Source organism: Salvia miltiorrhiza, chromosome 2 (genome assembly GCF_028751815.1).
Source record: "Salvia miltiorrhiza cultivar Shanhuang (shh) chromosome 2, IMPLAD_Smil_shh, whole genome shotgun sequence".
Taxonomy (NCBI): Eukaryota; Viridiplantae; Streptophyta; class Magnoliopsida; order Lamiales; family Lamiaceae; genus Salvia; species Salvia miltiorrhiza.
The window spans coordinates 8,952,145-8,966,529 of NC_080388.1; the positions used below are offsets into that span (position 1 = coordinate 8,952,145).

The 14,385-nt window shown below is 41.0% G+C and overlaps 2 protein-coding genes across 2 annotated transcripts; both read left to right on the forward strand.

The window, feature by feature from the left end:
- The first annotated feature begins 3,056 nt into the window (after window positions 1-3,056).
- On the forward strand, window positions 3,057-7,025 carry LOC131007965 (uncharacterized). The gene is made up of 5 exons (XM_057934873.1): window positions 3,057-3,959; window positions 6,241-6,342; window positions 6,454-6,468; window positions 6,812-6,886; window positions 7,020-7,025. Exons 1-5 carry the CDS (start codon window positions 3,057-3,059, stop codon window positions 7,023-7,025), a joined length of 1,101 nt encoding a protein of 366 aa, XP_057790856.1.
- On the forward strand, window positions 6,755-8,018 carry LOC131012954 (uncharacterized). The gene is made up of 5 exons (XM_057940935.1): window positions 6,755-6,886; window positions 7,020-7,044; window positions 7,140-7,226; window positions 7,393-7,638; window positions 7,839-8,018. Exons 2-5 carry the CDS (start codon window positions 7,030-7,032, stop codon window positions 7,914-7,916), a joined length of 426 nt encoding a protein of 141 aa, XP_057796918.1. The 5' UTR covers window positions 6,755-6,886; window positions 7,020-7,029; the 3' UTR covers window positions 7,917-8,018.
- Window positions 8,019-14,385: the final 6,367 nt, after the last annotated feature.

Below are 14,385 nucleotides of genomic sequence, written 5' to 3' on the forward strand. Positions count from 1 at the left end.
ATAATTGAAGTCTATCAGGAGATCTAATCCTAATCTTCTTAGAAATTTCTATGCTTAGCCATTAACACCTATAAATAGAGGAGATGGAACACATGCATAAAATCATACACTATTAGAAGCAGACTTTCCGCCCCCTATAAGCAATAGGATTGAAAATTGCTTTCTTCAGTTCTTGTTATTTTTGTGCTCGTCTCCTAACAATTAGGCTTATCAGTTCATTGTCCATCCAACTTTCAAGCTTTAGAAGAGAATAAGTAAGAAGATTCATAAGTCGAATTCACAGTTGCTAAAGTTATTCAAAAGGCATATACTACAACATGGTATGTAAATCAATCTCCATGAGAATGCTGGGGCTTTATTGTTCCATTTTACCCCTGATTGTTGTATTTGTTATGTGGTAGTTCTAAGAATTAAGTATGCATGAATATTTAGAATATTATCATATGAGATTCTAGGGATGAAACTCCTCACACGGGTACCATCATTTGGTTCTACGCCTATCTCCCGGCTATTAGGATCGTCAGTTCGTTGTCCATCCAACGTTCGAGCTGCACGAGGGAATAAACTAAAAGATTTTTAATTAATTAGAATTTACATTTAAAAATAAGGCTACTGCAATTGAAGGTTAGTGATCAAACTCTAGGAACATGCTAGACTCGATTTTCTGTGACATCCCGTCCTTTTCATATGAAACATAGAAGACCTTTAAAATTAAAATACCATTGATACACGCCCAATATTTAATAAATTATATTATTTCAAAGAGATTTTATAAATTGAAGTTCATTAGTATTATTTTATTGATCAAAGGCCTTGAGCCCGTCACAAATATTGTTGTTGTTGTTGTTGTTGATGTTGTTGTTGTTGTTATTTTGGGCCTGCAGCCTAAAAATTTGTAAGATTATTAATAGCCCAAAATAGCGAGTGTGTCGATTGAGGAAGCTGAAAAGTCCAATATTCACTATATCAAACCTTCTTCTCAAGTTTCACTGTACCAGATATTTTTTTTTTTTGAAAAGGTACCAGATATTTTTTTTCAACAGACACTTTTATATTATGTGGCATTTGGCCTACACTCAGCCACGTTTCAGCCACATTTTCCAAACTTATCTACCTATCCTATTTAAAAACTAAGACCTTCATTTTCACCTCACCAAAGCTGCGCCAGTTTCCGCACCAGGTGAAACATTCTTCTTCTTTCACTTTCATCTTCATTTCTCTATAATATTTTACTTTTAGTATTCATACACCATTTGCTTTCTTGCTTGCAGAAACAAGGACCTTCAATAAACAAAACCAACCCAGATAAGATTCTTAATAAAATCCTTGTCCTAAACTTCTTTCACCAACCTTACTTTTATCTTTTCCACCAACACAAAACTCATAAATATTTCGCCTTCATCATATTTTTTGTTTTTCAGATAATAAGACGCAGCAGTGATGAGGAGGATAAAGAGATTGTGGATCCTCGACAGGAGAGACCTCAACTAATCAGAGAGTTAGGCCGTCATAGAAACAATCGCCCTTTGTGCATTGTCCTTCCTGCCATTAATGGCAACGCTGAAATACGGCATGGTTTCATTCAAGTGCTACCCAAGTTCGGTGATTTACCTTGAGAGAGTGCACACAAGCATCTGGCTGAATTTGATCTAGTTTGCTCAACTCTACGCCCTCATGGTTTTACTGAAAATAATTTGAGGCTATTGACTTTTTCTCATACTTTGCAGGGTAGAGCGAGAGATTGGCTTTTTGATCTTCCTCCTGGTTCGATTAGAACTTGGGGAGATTTAGAAGAACAATTCTTGCGAAAATTCTTTCCTGAATCCAGAGCTGCAAATTTGAGAATGGCCATTAGCAGCATTAAACAGAAGAAGGCGGAGAGTCTAGCCGATTATTGTGAGAGATTCCAACAGATGTGTCGCAAGTGTCCTGATCATGGATTTTCTGACTACCAATTGCTTACTAACTATTTTTATCGTGGTATGTCTTCTTTTGATAGGAAAATTGTTGACGCTGCTTGTGGTGGAAGCTTGACCAATAAAACTTTGGACGAAGCAAAGCAACTCATCATTGACATGGTTTCAAATGGCCAACAATATGAGGATGAGGATGATGATCTATACAGACCAATGCAAAAAGTAGAAGATTCCAACATGAACGAGAAAATTGATGCTCTCACCTCTTTAGTTAGAGGACTTGCTGTCTCTAAAACTCAACACGTTCAATGTGGAATTTGCTTTGAAAATAATCATCATACTGATGCATGTCCATCTTTGCAGGATAATAATACTGAGCAAGCGTGCATGGGATCCGCCGATGAGACAAGAGATGAACGCACAAAGGCCAAGGCGAAACGACCCCTTTTCCAACACCTACAATCCAGGGTGGAGAAATCACCCTAATTTTAGGTGGAGACAGCAGGAACCAGGGATGTACGCGCCGAATCCGCCGCAGGCTGGACAGTATGCCCATACCGCACGACCTGCACCGAGTTCTGCACCCAATATGAACAATATCATGAAGAGCCTTGCCCAGAGCAGTGAAATTGTGAAGAATTTGGTGCAAAGTCAGCAGGCATTCCAACATGAAACTCAGGCAGCGTTGAGTAGTATGGGCACATAAATCACGCAGTTAGCCACTCAGATGAACAAGCTGCAGGCGAATCAAGGCCGACTTCCTTCTGTCACAGAGATGAATCCCAAGGAAAATGCAAGTGCATTAACTACAAGAAGTGGGAGAATTCTAGTTGAGCCACAACCTAAGCAGCAGGATAAAGAAGAAAAGCCCGATGAAGCCAAGAACGATGCAATTAGTGAGGAGTCACCAGAATCCACCGAGCCTAGTTCTTCTAAGGTAAGTGGAAAACCTAAGGTTTCAATTCCTCAATCATTGATTGCACCACCTTTTCCTTCTAGGCTGGCTCAGAACAAGAGAATTGAAGAAGAGAAGGATATTCTGGAAATTTTCAAGAAGGTAGAAATAAACTTGCCCTTGCTTGATGCAATTAAGCAAGTTCCCAGGTACGCAAAGTTTTTGAAAGAGTTTGCTCTAAGAAAATGAAGTTTGGGAATGATGCAAGAATTCGAGTGAGTGAGAATGTTTCTGCTGTTCTTCAAAGAAAATTGCCCCAAAAGAATGTTTCTGTTGTTCTTCAAAGAAAATTGCCCCAAAAGTGTCGAGATCCCGGTATGTTCACCATTCCATGCATTATAGGTAATAAGACTGTTGAGAGAGCCATGTTAGATTTAGGAGCATCCATAAATGTCATGCCTTATTCTGTGTATAAGGATTTGCAGTTAGGACCATTGAAAGACACTCGTGTTATCATTCAGCTAGCTGATAGGTCTACTGCATATCCCGAAGGTGTTGTTGAGGATGTCCTTGTCAAGGTCAATGATTTGATTTTTCCTGTGGATTTTTATATTGTTGATATGGATGATTCTGCCTCTGCTAAGCAATCTTTGATTCTTTTAGGGAGACCATTCATGAAAACTGCTAAGGCAAAAATTGATGTGGATAGTGGAATGCTTAGCCTTGAATTTGATGGAGATGTTGTCACATTTAATATTTTTGAGGCTATGAAGCATGTTGAGGATCCTGAATCTGTGTTCATGATTGATGTTATTGACCCTTTGGTTGAGGAATTTGTTGAGAATTTCAGGGAGGATGAGCTTGAGCAGGTTATTTTCAGTTCCCTAACTGAAGAGAACACCAAAACTGAGGAGAATGAAGCCATTAGAGTGATTATCATGCAGTTGTACTCAACGAAAGAAATTCCAGTTCGGCACCTGTCGAGCAGGATGCCCATACCGACCAGCACAGAACCGATTTTGCCCTCTGTTGTGAAGCCATCGAAGCTGGACTTGAAGGTACTGCCCCAACATCTGAAATATGTGTTTTTGGGAGAGAATGACACGCTGCCAGTGATCATCAGCAATGAACTCAGTGCAGAACAAGAGGTAAGGTTGGTAAGTCTTCTTAAGATGCATAAATCTGCCATTGGATGGACTATAGCCGATATCAAAGGTATTAGTCCCTCAACTTGCATGCTAAGAATCTTACTTGAGCCTAATAGTAAGCCGTCTAGGGATCCTCAAAGAAAATTGAACCCTGTCATGAAAGAAGTTGTGCTTAAAGAAATTCTTACACTACTACAAAAGTTTACATACATAACAGTGCATAGATAACGGTTTTTTTCAAAAACCGTTATGTATGAGCGCACTTTTAGGAATAGATAACGGTTTTGAAAAAATTCGTTATCTATGTACTGTTGTCTATATGCATAGATAACGGTTTTTCAAAAACCGTTATGTTTTTTCGTTATCTATTAGTTGCATACATAACGGTATTAAAAAACCGTTAAGCCACCGTTATCTATGACCATCTTTTATAACAATTATTCATAACGTTAAAGAACCGTTATGTATAAGAGTTATTTACAACGGTTTTTGAACCGTTATGTATGAGCGTCTATAAAAACTGTTATGTATAATTTTTTTTATTAATTTTTTAAAAATAATATTATATTATATTATATTATATTAAAAATAACAAATAAATTATTTATCCTAAAATCTGAATTTATTCCTAAATATAGACTTTGAAAAATAAAAAAATCATAACATTTTTTTTATTTTATTATTAAGTAACACTTACTCCATATAAAATCTAAATTAGAAATCTAAATACCAAAAATTAAATATTAAAAGTGAAAAAAAAGAAAAGAAAAAAGGAATAGATTTTATTTAGGAAATTTAGAAATTAACCCCCAAAGCTACAAGCCCTAGTTTTTGTTCGTCTGTCTCTCGACTCTCTCTCTTCCCTCTCGACTCCGCCGCCGGCGCCGCTGCCCCGCGCCGGCCCGTCGCCGCCCACCCTCGCTGCTGCCTCGCGCCACTGCCGCCCACCCTCGCTGCGTCTCATCTCCTCCCCAAATCTCTCTCTCTCTCTCACCGTTCTCTCCTCTTCCTTCTCTCTTCTACCGCCTTACTCCCTTCAAACTAGGCGGTGGTCCTCGCCGCCGCATAGCTATTCGCGCCGCTGTCCTCGCCGCCATCCTCGCCGCTGAGGCCCCCTATCCCTTTCTCTTCCGCGAACTGCAGAGGTCTGAGCCGCCGCCGCTGATGAATCATTCTCTGAAACTCCGGCGCTGCTTCTGTAAAATCTGGCGACTGATTTTCACCGTTCTATCCCTCTTTTTCTCTTTGTGTCGGTTTCCCTCTCTAATCCCTCACTGGAAGCGCACAATTGAAGGAAAGAAGTCGAACCCTAGCTTTTCTGTCTGAAATCGCCGGTCGCCGCCCTGGCTTGATGCCGTCGCATCTCCCTTGGTCGGAGATTGCAACACAGCTAAAGTCCTTCCTCTGCTCACAGATCGAGCCCTAGTTTCTCTCAATCCAGCTCAGATAATTGTTGGTTCTATCACTCTTTGAGTTTTGGTTATTTGGAATCTGAGGTTGTGATTGTTGGTTTGGATGAACCCTAACTATGTGCGGTTATGATTATGAGTTATTTGCTGGTTTTCGATTGCTTGTTTGTATTGACATGCAACCCCTAGGATGAAACCTAAGTTTGGATGTGTTTGATGCAAACTGATTGTTGGTTAATTTGTCAATGATGCAATCTGATTGTTTCTTATTTGGATGCTGAGGCATTGTGATGCTTACTTGGGGTTATGATTGTGGGTTATTAGTTGGTTTTCGATTGCTTGTTTGTATTGACATGCAACCCCTAGGATGAAACCTAGGTTTGGATGTGTTTGATGCAAACTGATTGTTGGTTAATTTGTCAATGATGCAATCTTAATTAAGCTGAGACATTACATGAGTTTACATGCTAAACTACAGATCAATAAAAGGTGCTTTGTTGCTTATACTGGAGAACCCTTGGTAGATTCTTGTTGGTATGAGCCTTTAGCTCTCTTGGTAAACATAGTAGTATCCAGTCATTCGTTTAATAGCATATGTTGAGACCTTGAGATATTATTTCTACTTTGAGCATTTTGTTACTTGAATATCTTGTGCGATGTAGTGTTTGCATATAAATAAATACATCTCTTAAAAACTTTTTACTCGTTAGGATTGGAAGTATGCATGGTTATACCCACCATTGTTTTTAAGTGACTTTTCTTTTTGTACTGTCATGTTGCATATGGAAACATTTTACGTACTTCATGGAGATTTCACCACCTCTACTTTCTTGGCTGATTGACACTACTTTTAAATATTTATCCACTTGAAGGGCTGGAAGATTTCTGATATGATGTTTGCAACAAGGGGTGGCTTAAATGATGCATGTTCTTCTATAGCTAAACAGCTTGATAATGTTTACTCCTCCATTTCGGTAAGCTTTTAAATTCTGAGTACTTTTCATTGTGGTGATGGCATAATGTTCCTCAGTATTTTTATTTGTTATTGCAATGTGATACTTAGTTTTCTTTGGTTTTTGATGAAGGACTGCATGTTGCAAGTATGATCTTTTACATAATTGAATCATTCATTCATTCTTGTCATGACTTGTTATGCATCGATACATCACTTAGACCAGGTACTGGGTGCAATTGCAGCATTTTGTTAACCCATGCATAAATCTATAAGCTTTATGTTCCTTATTTTTGTATTGCATGGCAAGTACTGCATTTGAGTGATTGCATATTTATGCGATTATTACTGTTCACGGCTGGTAATTTGTTGCTGATAATACAACAGCAACGAAAGAGGAGGTGAGGCAAAATGAGTAACTTGTTAGTGGCTCATGTTTGTCGCTTATTTTTCCTGAGCCTGTCAAGTTACTGACTGTAAAATTTGAACAGGTGTCTGTACTGCGAGGTGATATGACATCGATTAGTTTAGAAATCGAGGATGTTACTCGTACAATTCAGATGATGGTAACTAATCTCTCCCCTCCTCGTAACTTCAATTTGTCTCTTTTTGGATATTTTTCTAATTTAGTGATGCTTTTTTATGGTTGATTGGTGGGTCAGAAACTAAAGTTTAAACACTTTCTTGTCATGATTCTAGGATTAACAGGATGGAAGTGAATCAGGTACTTTTTACTATGACCTCCAGCATTCCGTCTCCTAGTTGCATATAGTTGTTATTCTTCTTTCTAATGATAGTTAATTTTTTAACATTATGTAGGACGAACAGAACACTGGAGTGTGCTACTTGCTAGGCGTGAACTATGCAAGGGAGCTTGAAAAGAGTAAAAGCATGGAGCAAATTGAGGTAAGAATATAATCTTCCTATCTTTTCTATCTGAGACATTACATGAGTTTACATGCTAATCTATCAACCAGAGGTGACAAAACGGTCTTGGCATACAATTTGGACTTTAGCTCTGCTAATTCTCTCTGTCATTTATTGGCACCTTAGCCTTTCTTTCTTTTTGCAGCCTTGCCAGCCTGTTGTTTCTCCCCCTCCTAGTGCGATTGCAGGTTGGATGTCAACTGCTAACCAGTCTATGCCTCATGCCGTTGTTGCTGCAGCTCCTCATGGCCTTGTTCAGGTAAATTGTGAGGCCAATATTCTTATTGTGCTTATTTGTGGAAAAATTCTGCAGTTGCTTACATCTGAGGAAGGGACAAAACTTCAGCTAGAAATAGCCGTATCAGCTTCTGATATTAAAGAAAAGTACAAGGTATGAGCCCTGATATCTTGTTGAAGCTCATGCTTCTTGCCAAGTGGTCCATGATTCTCTTTCTCGTTAGACCCAATGTTTCTAAGCACAAAATGTTCAAAATAGCTTAGCCAGTAGTTCTTTGCTTCGAAGTTTAAGTTACATGGCATTAGTAAAACTTGTTTGCCTTTCTAATTATACTTGTTGTTTGCTTTTTTCAGGACGAATGCAAACGAGTGTCAAAAGAGGAACAAGTTTTGAGATTAGATTTGTCAAATAAGTTTCAAGATGTTTTCTGATATATTGTAAAGCTCCTGCCCAGTTACGAGTATTTTGTGATCTGGAGATAATGTATGAATATTTTGGATGTTATATAATATATGTTACCGATGTCAATGTCATTTTGTTGTTTTAGAATTATTAATTTAATTTTCGAGACAAATAACAGGAAAATTTTAAAAAATATATTACAGTTATAAAAGGTGCAAAAAACAGTTATAAAAAGTGCAAAAAATCGTTATGTATTTCTATCAAAGATAACGGTTAAAATCGTTATAAAAAGTGCAAAAAACCGTTATAAAAAGTGCAAAAAATCGTTATGTATTTCTATCAAAGATAACGGTTAAAACCGTTATAAAAAGTGCAAAAAACTGTTAACTATGATTAAAAAAAATAAAAAAAATTCTAATACATAACGGAAAAATCCTCATACATAACGGTATAAACCGTTATGTATAATCATTATAGATAACGGTTTCATACCGTTATGTATGAGCGTCTCTTACCGTTATCTATTCTCACATACATAACGGTTTTTTAACCGTTGTCTATGATACGTATCATAGATAACACCACTATACACAACGGTTTTTTTGCTCATAGATAACGGATAAAATCCGTTATCTATGAGCGTTTTTCTAGTAGTGTTAAATGGTTTGATTTAGGGATTATTTATCCGATTTCTGATAGTGCATGGGTCAGTCCTGTTCATGTGGTTCCTAAGAAGTCTGGTTTTCAATTGGTCAAGAATGAGAATAATGAGTTGATTCCCATGAGGTTGCAAACTGGTTGGCGCATGTGCATTGATTTTAGGAAGTTGAATGATGCCACTAGGAAGGATCATTTTCCATTACCTTTCATTGATGAGATGCTTGAGCGATTAGCTGGTAAGGAATTCTTTTGTTTTCTTGATGGCTACTCTGGATATTTTCAAATTTTTGTAGCTCAGGAAGATCAAGAGAAAACCACTTTTACTTGTGCTTTTGGCACTTTTGCATGGCGTCGTATGCCGTTTGGATTATGTAATGCTCCTGGTACTTTTCAGCGTTGTATGATGAGCCTATTTTCTGACATGATTGAAAGTTGCATAGAAATTTTCATGGATGATTTTACCGTGCATGGAGACTCTTTTGACCATTGCTTGACTAATCTTGAGCAAGTTTTGCAGAGATGTGTCGACACTAATTTGGTGTTGAACTTTGAGAAATATCACTTTATGGTGAGAGAGGGGATTGTTCTTGGGCATGTGATTTCTGCAAGAGGAGTAGAAGTTGATAAGGCGAAAATTGATTTGATTGTTAAGTTACCTTATCCTTCTAATGTGAAAGAGATTCGTGCTTTCTTAGGCCATGCAGGTTTTTATAGGCGCTTCATAAAAGACTTCGCAAAGACTGCTAAACCTCTCACTAGGTTGCTTCATCAAGATGTGTCTTTTGTGTTCGATGACAAGTGCAAGGAGGCCTTTGATTTGTTGAAGAGTAGACTCACTTATGCCCCCATCATTCAGCCACCAATTTGGGGAGAACCTTTTGAAATCATGTGCGATGCAAGCGACTACGCCGTTGGAGCAGTGCTAGGGCAGAAAGTTGGGAAAGAGAGCCATGTGATTTACTATGCTTCCAAAACTCTCAACTCGGCTCAATGCAATTACACAACCACGGAAAAGGAGCTTTTAGCCATCGTTTTTGCTTGTGAAAAATTTAGATCCTATTTGATTGGTTCTAAAGTTGTTGTGTACTCTGACCATGCAGCTCTTAAGCATTTGCTCTCTAAGAAAGAATCTAAGCCTCGCTTGATCCGTTGGATTCTGCTTTTGCAGGAATTTGACTTGGAGATTAAAGATAAAAAGGGAGCCGAGAACTTGGTAGCTGACCATTTGAGCAAATTGCAGACTGTGTCAGACGGTATGCCCATACCAGACGACTTTCCAGACGAACAGCTGCTGCACATCGACGGTAACACTCCTTGGTATGCTGATTTGGTTAATTTTCTAACTGCTGGAGTTTTTCCTAAGGGAATGGAGACAGCCCGTAAGAATAAGTTGAGGAGCCAAGCAAAATACTTCATATGGGATGATCCTTATTTGTGGAAGACTTGTGCGGATCAAGTGATACGACGTTGCATCCCTGATGAGGAGATTCATTCCATTTTGAATTTTTGCCATGCTCATGCTTGTGGAGGTCACTTTGGTCCCAAAAGAACGGTACGTAAGATTCTTGATTGTGGTTTTTATTGGGAAACTATTTTTAAGGATTCTTACAATTTCTACAAAAATTGTGACAAGTGCCAAAGAACAGGTAATATTTCTTCTCGCAATGAAATGCCTCAAGTTCCTATTTTGGTCTGTGAAATCTTTGACGTTTGGGGGATGGATTTTATGGGGCCGTTTCCTAGTTCTTTTGGAAATTCTTACATTCTTTTGGCTGTTGATTATGTTTCGAAGTGGGTGGAAGTGAAGGCCACCCACACTAATGACTCTAAAGTTGTTGCAGGGTTCCTTAAAGCTAATATTTTTAACAGATTTAGAGTGCCACGTGCCATCATTAGCGATCAAGGAACCCATTTTTGCAACCGCACTTTGGAAGCACTTTTCAAGAAATATGGAGTCCACCATCGAGTTGCCACTGCATATCATTCCCAATCCAACGGTCAGGCTGAAGTTTCTAACCGAGAAATCAAGAGCATCCTTGGTAAAATAGTCAACCCGAGACGAAAGGATTGGAGTTTGAGACTGGACGATGCGGTATGGGCATACCGCACTGCATTCAAGTCACCGATTGGTATGTCTCCGTACCGGCTGATTTTTGGGAAGCAATGTCATCTACCTGTTGAGATGGAGCATAAAGCTTTTTGGGCCGTGAAGGAATTCTGTTTAGATGAGAGTTGTTGGCAAAGAGCGGAAATTTCAACTGCAAGAATTAGAGGAGATTCGATTGGAGGCGTATGATCATGCAAGTCGTTACAAGGAACGAACCAAATTTCTACATGACAAATACATTCGAAGGAAATCCTTTGAAGTTGGGCAGAAGGTTCTCTTGTTTAACGCACGCTTAAGGATTATGCCAGGAAAATTGAAATCTCGTTGGTTGGGCCCGTTTGAAGTTGTTAGTGTGAGTCCTCATGGAGCTGTGGAAATCCGAAGCCTCGAAACACGAAAGAGTTTTAAGGTTAATGGACAATTACTCAAGCCATATTATGCCGGAGTCGAGATGGAGTCGTTCAATGCGCTCAGCCTGACGTCTCCAACCATCGTCTAAGGATTTTGAATTTCTTTTCTGTCCAGCCAAGGACGTTAAACAAAGACGCTCATAGAGAGGCAACCTAATTTTTCTTGCCCTTGTTTTTGTTTATTTTCGCTTTTCTCTAAAAAAAATAATAATAATATTAATAAATATATATATATATATAAATAATATGTGAAGCTGGGGGCCGCATTGAAGTTACTTAAGAGTTGGGAGACCAATGTGCAAAATCTGGAATTAGGGTTTTATTTTGACTTCAGTCAAAATTCCTCCCCAAATTCTCCCCACGTTTTCCCTCCAATTCCGCCGCTGCTCCGGCCGACCACCACTCTTCCGGCCACAGCAGCGCCTCCGTGACCGACGCTGCGCCCCCATTCCCGCCGCTGGGATCCCATTCGCGCACAAAACCACCACGCCCGCCACCACCTGCTGCCAGTTCCTCCCTCAACCGCGCGTCACCAGCTTTCACCTCCACGCGACACAGCCGAGGGCGCGAGCCTTCACCTTTTCCGACCATCTCCTACCGCTGCAAGTTCAGGCCACCATGGCCCCTAAGAAGAAGAAGCGCCCATCCCGCAAGCCGAGGCCACCATCTCCCTCTCCCGTCCAACACACCGAGGAAGCGCCGTCTGCCAGCGCGATTCTGGTCCTTCCAGCCACCGGAACCCTCATTTCCACCACTGAGGTGCCTCCGGCCGATGCTTTAGCCATCATTGTGTTCTCACCGCCACCGACGTGTGAGACCGGACCATCTGTCGAGCCCTCCGCCTCAGCCACCATCTCCGACGTTTCGGTTTCTCCATCACCGTCTACCTCAAGGAAGAAACGTCGAAAGGTGGCCATTCCTAAGCCAAAGAAGCTACGCAAATCTACCAGCGGGAAAGCCAAGCTCCCCACGTCTAGTAAGGCGAAGGCATGAGCTACGACCTCCACCCCTTTGAGGCGGAGCAACCGCCAGCATGCTCGACCTATCACGATCGACACCCGCGTGCATGAAATTGCATCTACCTCCGATTCTGAAGACGAAGAGTACGAGCAGGGAGCTGAGGATGAACAGGCGGAACAAGACGAAGAGTACGAGCAGGAAGAGGAGCAAGCTGAGACGGGGCCGTGCCAGAAGCCCAAGCGCCGGAAACCAGCTGTCCCTCACAGCCGGTTCACCGCCAACAAAGTCGGCGCGAGGTATGAATGCAATGTAAAACGCCCGTTGACTGCTCCTCGTTTGTTTGAATAATCTGCATGTGTTAGGGTTAAATGAGGAAATAAAAAGGCACTTCGCAAGTATTGGGTGGTCCCCACTCTTGACTTGCGATGAGCCTCTTTATTTCCGGTTGGTGCTTGAATTTATTTCTTCATTCCAGTTCAGTTCGCATTTGCCTCTAGATCATCCTCAGGCTATTACATTTTTACTGAATCAGGATTGGCATCATATGTCTGTGAATGAACTGAATGTATGGTTAGGATTTGAAACAGACGAATCTGTGGTTAGTGATGAGTATGTGTCTGTCCTCTGTGCTTTACCTGTTGATTTCTCCACATCCATTGATGCAACATGGGCTGCACTTTCCACTGAGTTAGTTTACAGGAAGGGCTGTTCCCGTAGTGCGAACATCTCTGACCCAGCTTTGCGTCTATGTCATCGCTTCCTTTCCTATAATCTGTTTGGACGTGTGGATTCAATGCATATTGTTACTCATAGTGAAATCTGTCTGTTGGATTGCATGCAGAGACAAGTGAAAGTCAATTGTGGGTATTGGGTAGCTTTACAATGGCGCGCGGGGGCCAATAGGTTGGTAGGACGCATTGCACTTGGGGGGTTAGTCAAACGGTTAGCTCGTGCCTTCACACTCTGCGCACTGATTTGTGCACCCATTTTGACACTCATCCACCGCAATGGGCGGTGGATTTGAGCACACGATTGGCAGCGGTGAAGCAAGCTCTCGGACTGCGCCCTCCTTCACCTTCTTGATTACCGTTCAGGGAAGTGTTTCTTTTTTTGCTTTTCGTTTCTTTTTTCTGTTCTCTTTTAGTTGTCTGCTGTTATTTTCTTTTGGTCTGTCATACTCTCACACAATGAGGACATTGTGTTGTCCAAGTGTGGGGGGTGTCTTTGTTTTTTGTTTTGTTTGTTTTTGCCTTGTTGCTCTGTGGGTTTTCAAGTCAGTTTCGAGTCCTTTGGCAATGTTATGATGGATGATGTGAAGAGTTGAGATTATGATATTGGATTTGGTATGATAGGCTGTTGCTCTTGTGATAAAAAAGTGTGGTGCAAGGCACGAGCTAACCGTGTGACTAACCCCCAAGTGCAATGCGTCCTACCAACCTATTGGCGCACGCGCGCCATTGTAAAGCTACCCAATACCCACAATTGACTTTCACTTGTCTCCGCATGCAATCCAACAGAAAGATTTCACTATGAGTAACAATATGCATTGAATCCACATGTTAAAACAGATTATAGGAAAGGAAGCGATGACATACACGCAAAGTTGGGTCAGAGATGTTCGCACTACGGGAACAGCCCTTCCTGTAAACTAACTCAGTGGAAAGTGCAGCCCATGTTGCATCAATGGATGTGGAGAAATCAACAGGTAAAGCATAGAGGGCAGACACATACTCATCACTAACCACAGATTCGTCTGTTTCAAATCCTAACCATACATTCAGTTCATTCACAGACATATGATGCCAATCCTGATTCAGTAAAAATGTAATAGCCTGAGCATGATCTAGATGCAAATGCGAACTGAACTGGAATGAAGAAATAAAATCAAGCACCAACCGGAAATAAAGAGGCTCATCGCAAGTCAAGAGTGGGGACCACCCAATACTTGTGAAGTGTCTTTTTATTTCCTCATTTACCCCTAACACATGCAGATTATTCCAATCAAACAAACGAGGAGCAGTCAGCGGGCGTTTTACATTGCATTCATACCTCGCGCCGACTTTGTTGGCGGTGAACCGGCTGTGAGGGACAGCTGGTTTCCGGCGCTTGGGCTTCTGGCGCGGCCCCATCTCAGCTTGCTCCTCCTCTTCCTGCTCGTACTCTTCGTCTTGTTCCGCCTGTTCATCCTCAGCTCCCTGCTCGTACTTTTCGTCTTCAGAATCGGAGGTAGATGCAATTTCATGCACGCGGGTGTCGATCGTGATAGGTCGAGCATGCTGGCGGTTGATCCGCCTCAAAGGGGTGGAGGTCGTAGCTCCTGCCTTCGCCTTACTAGACGTGGGGAGCTTGGCTTTCCCGCTG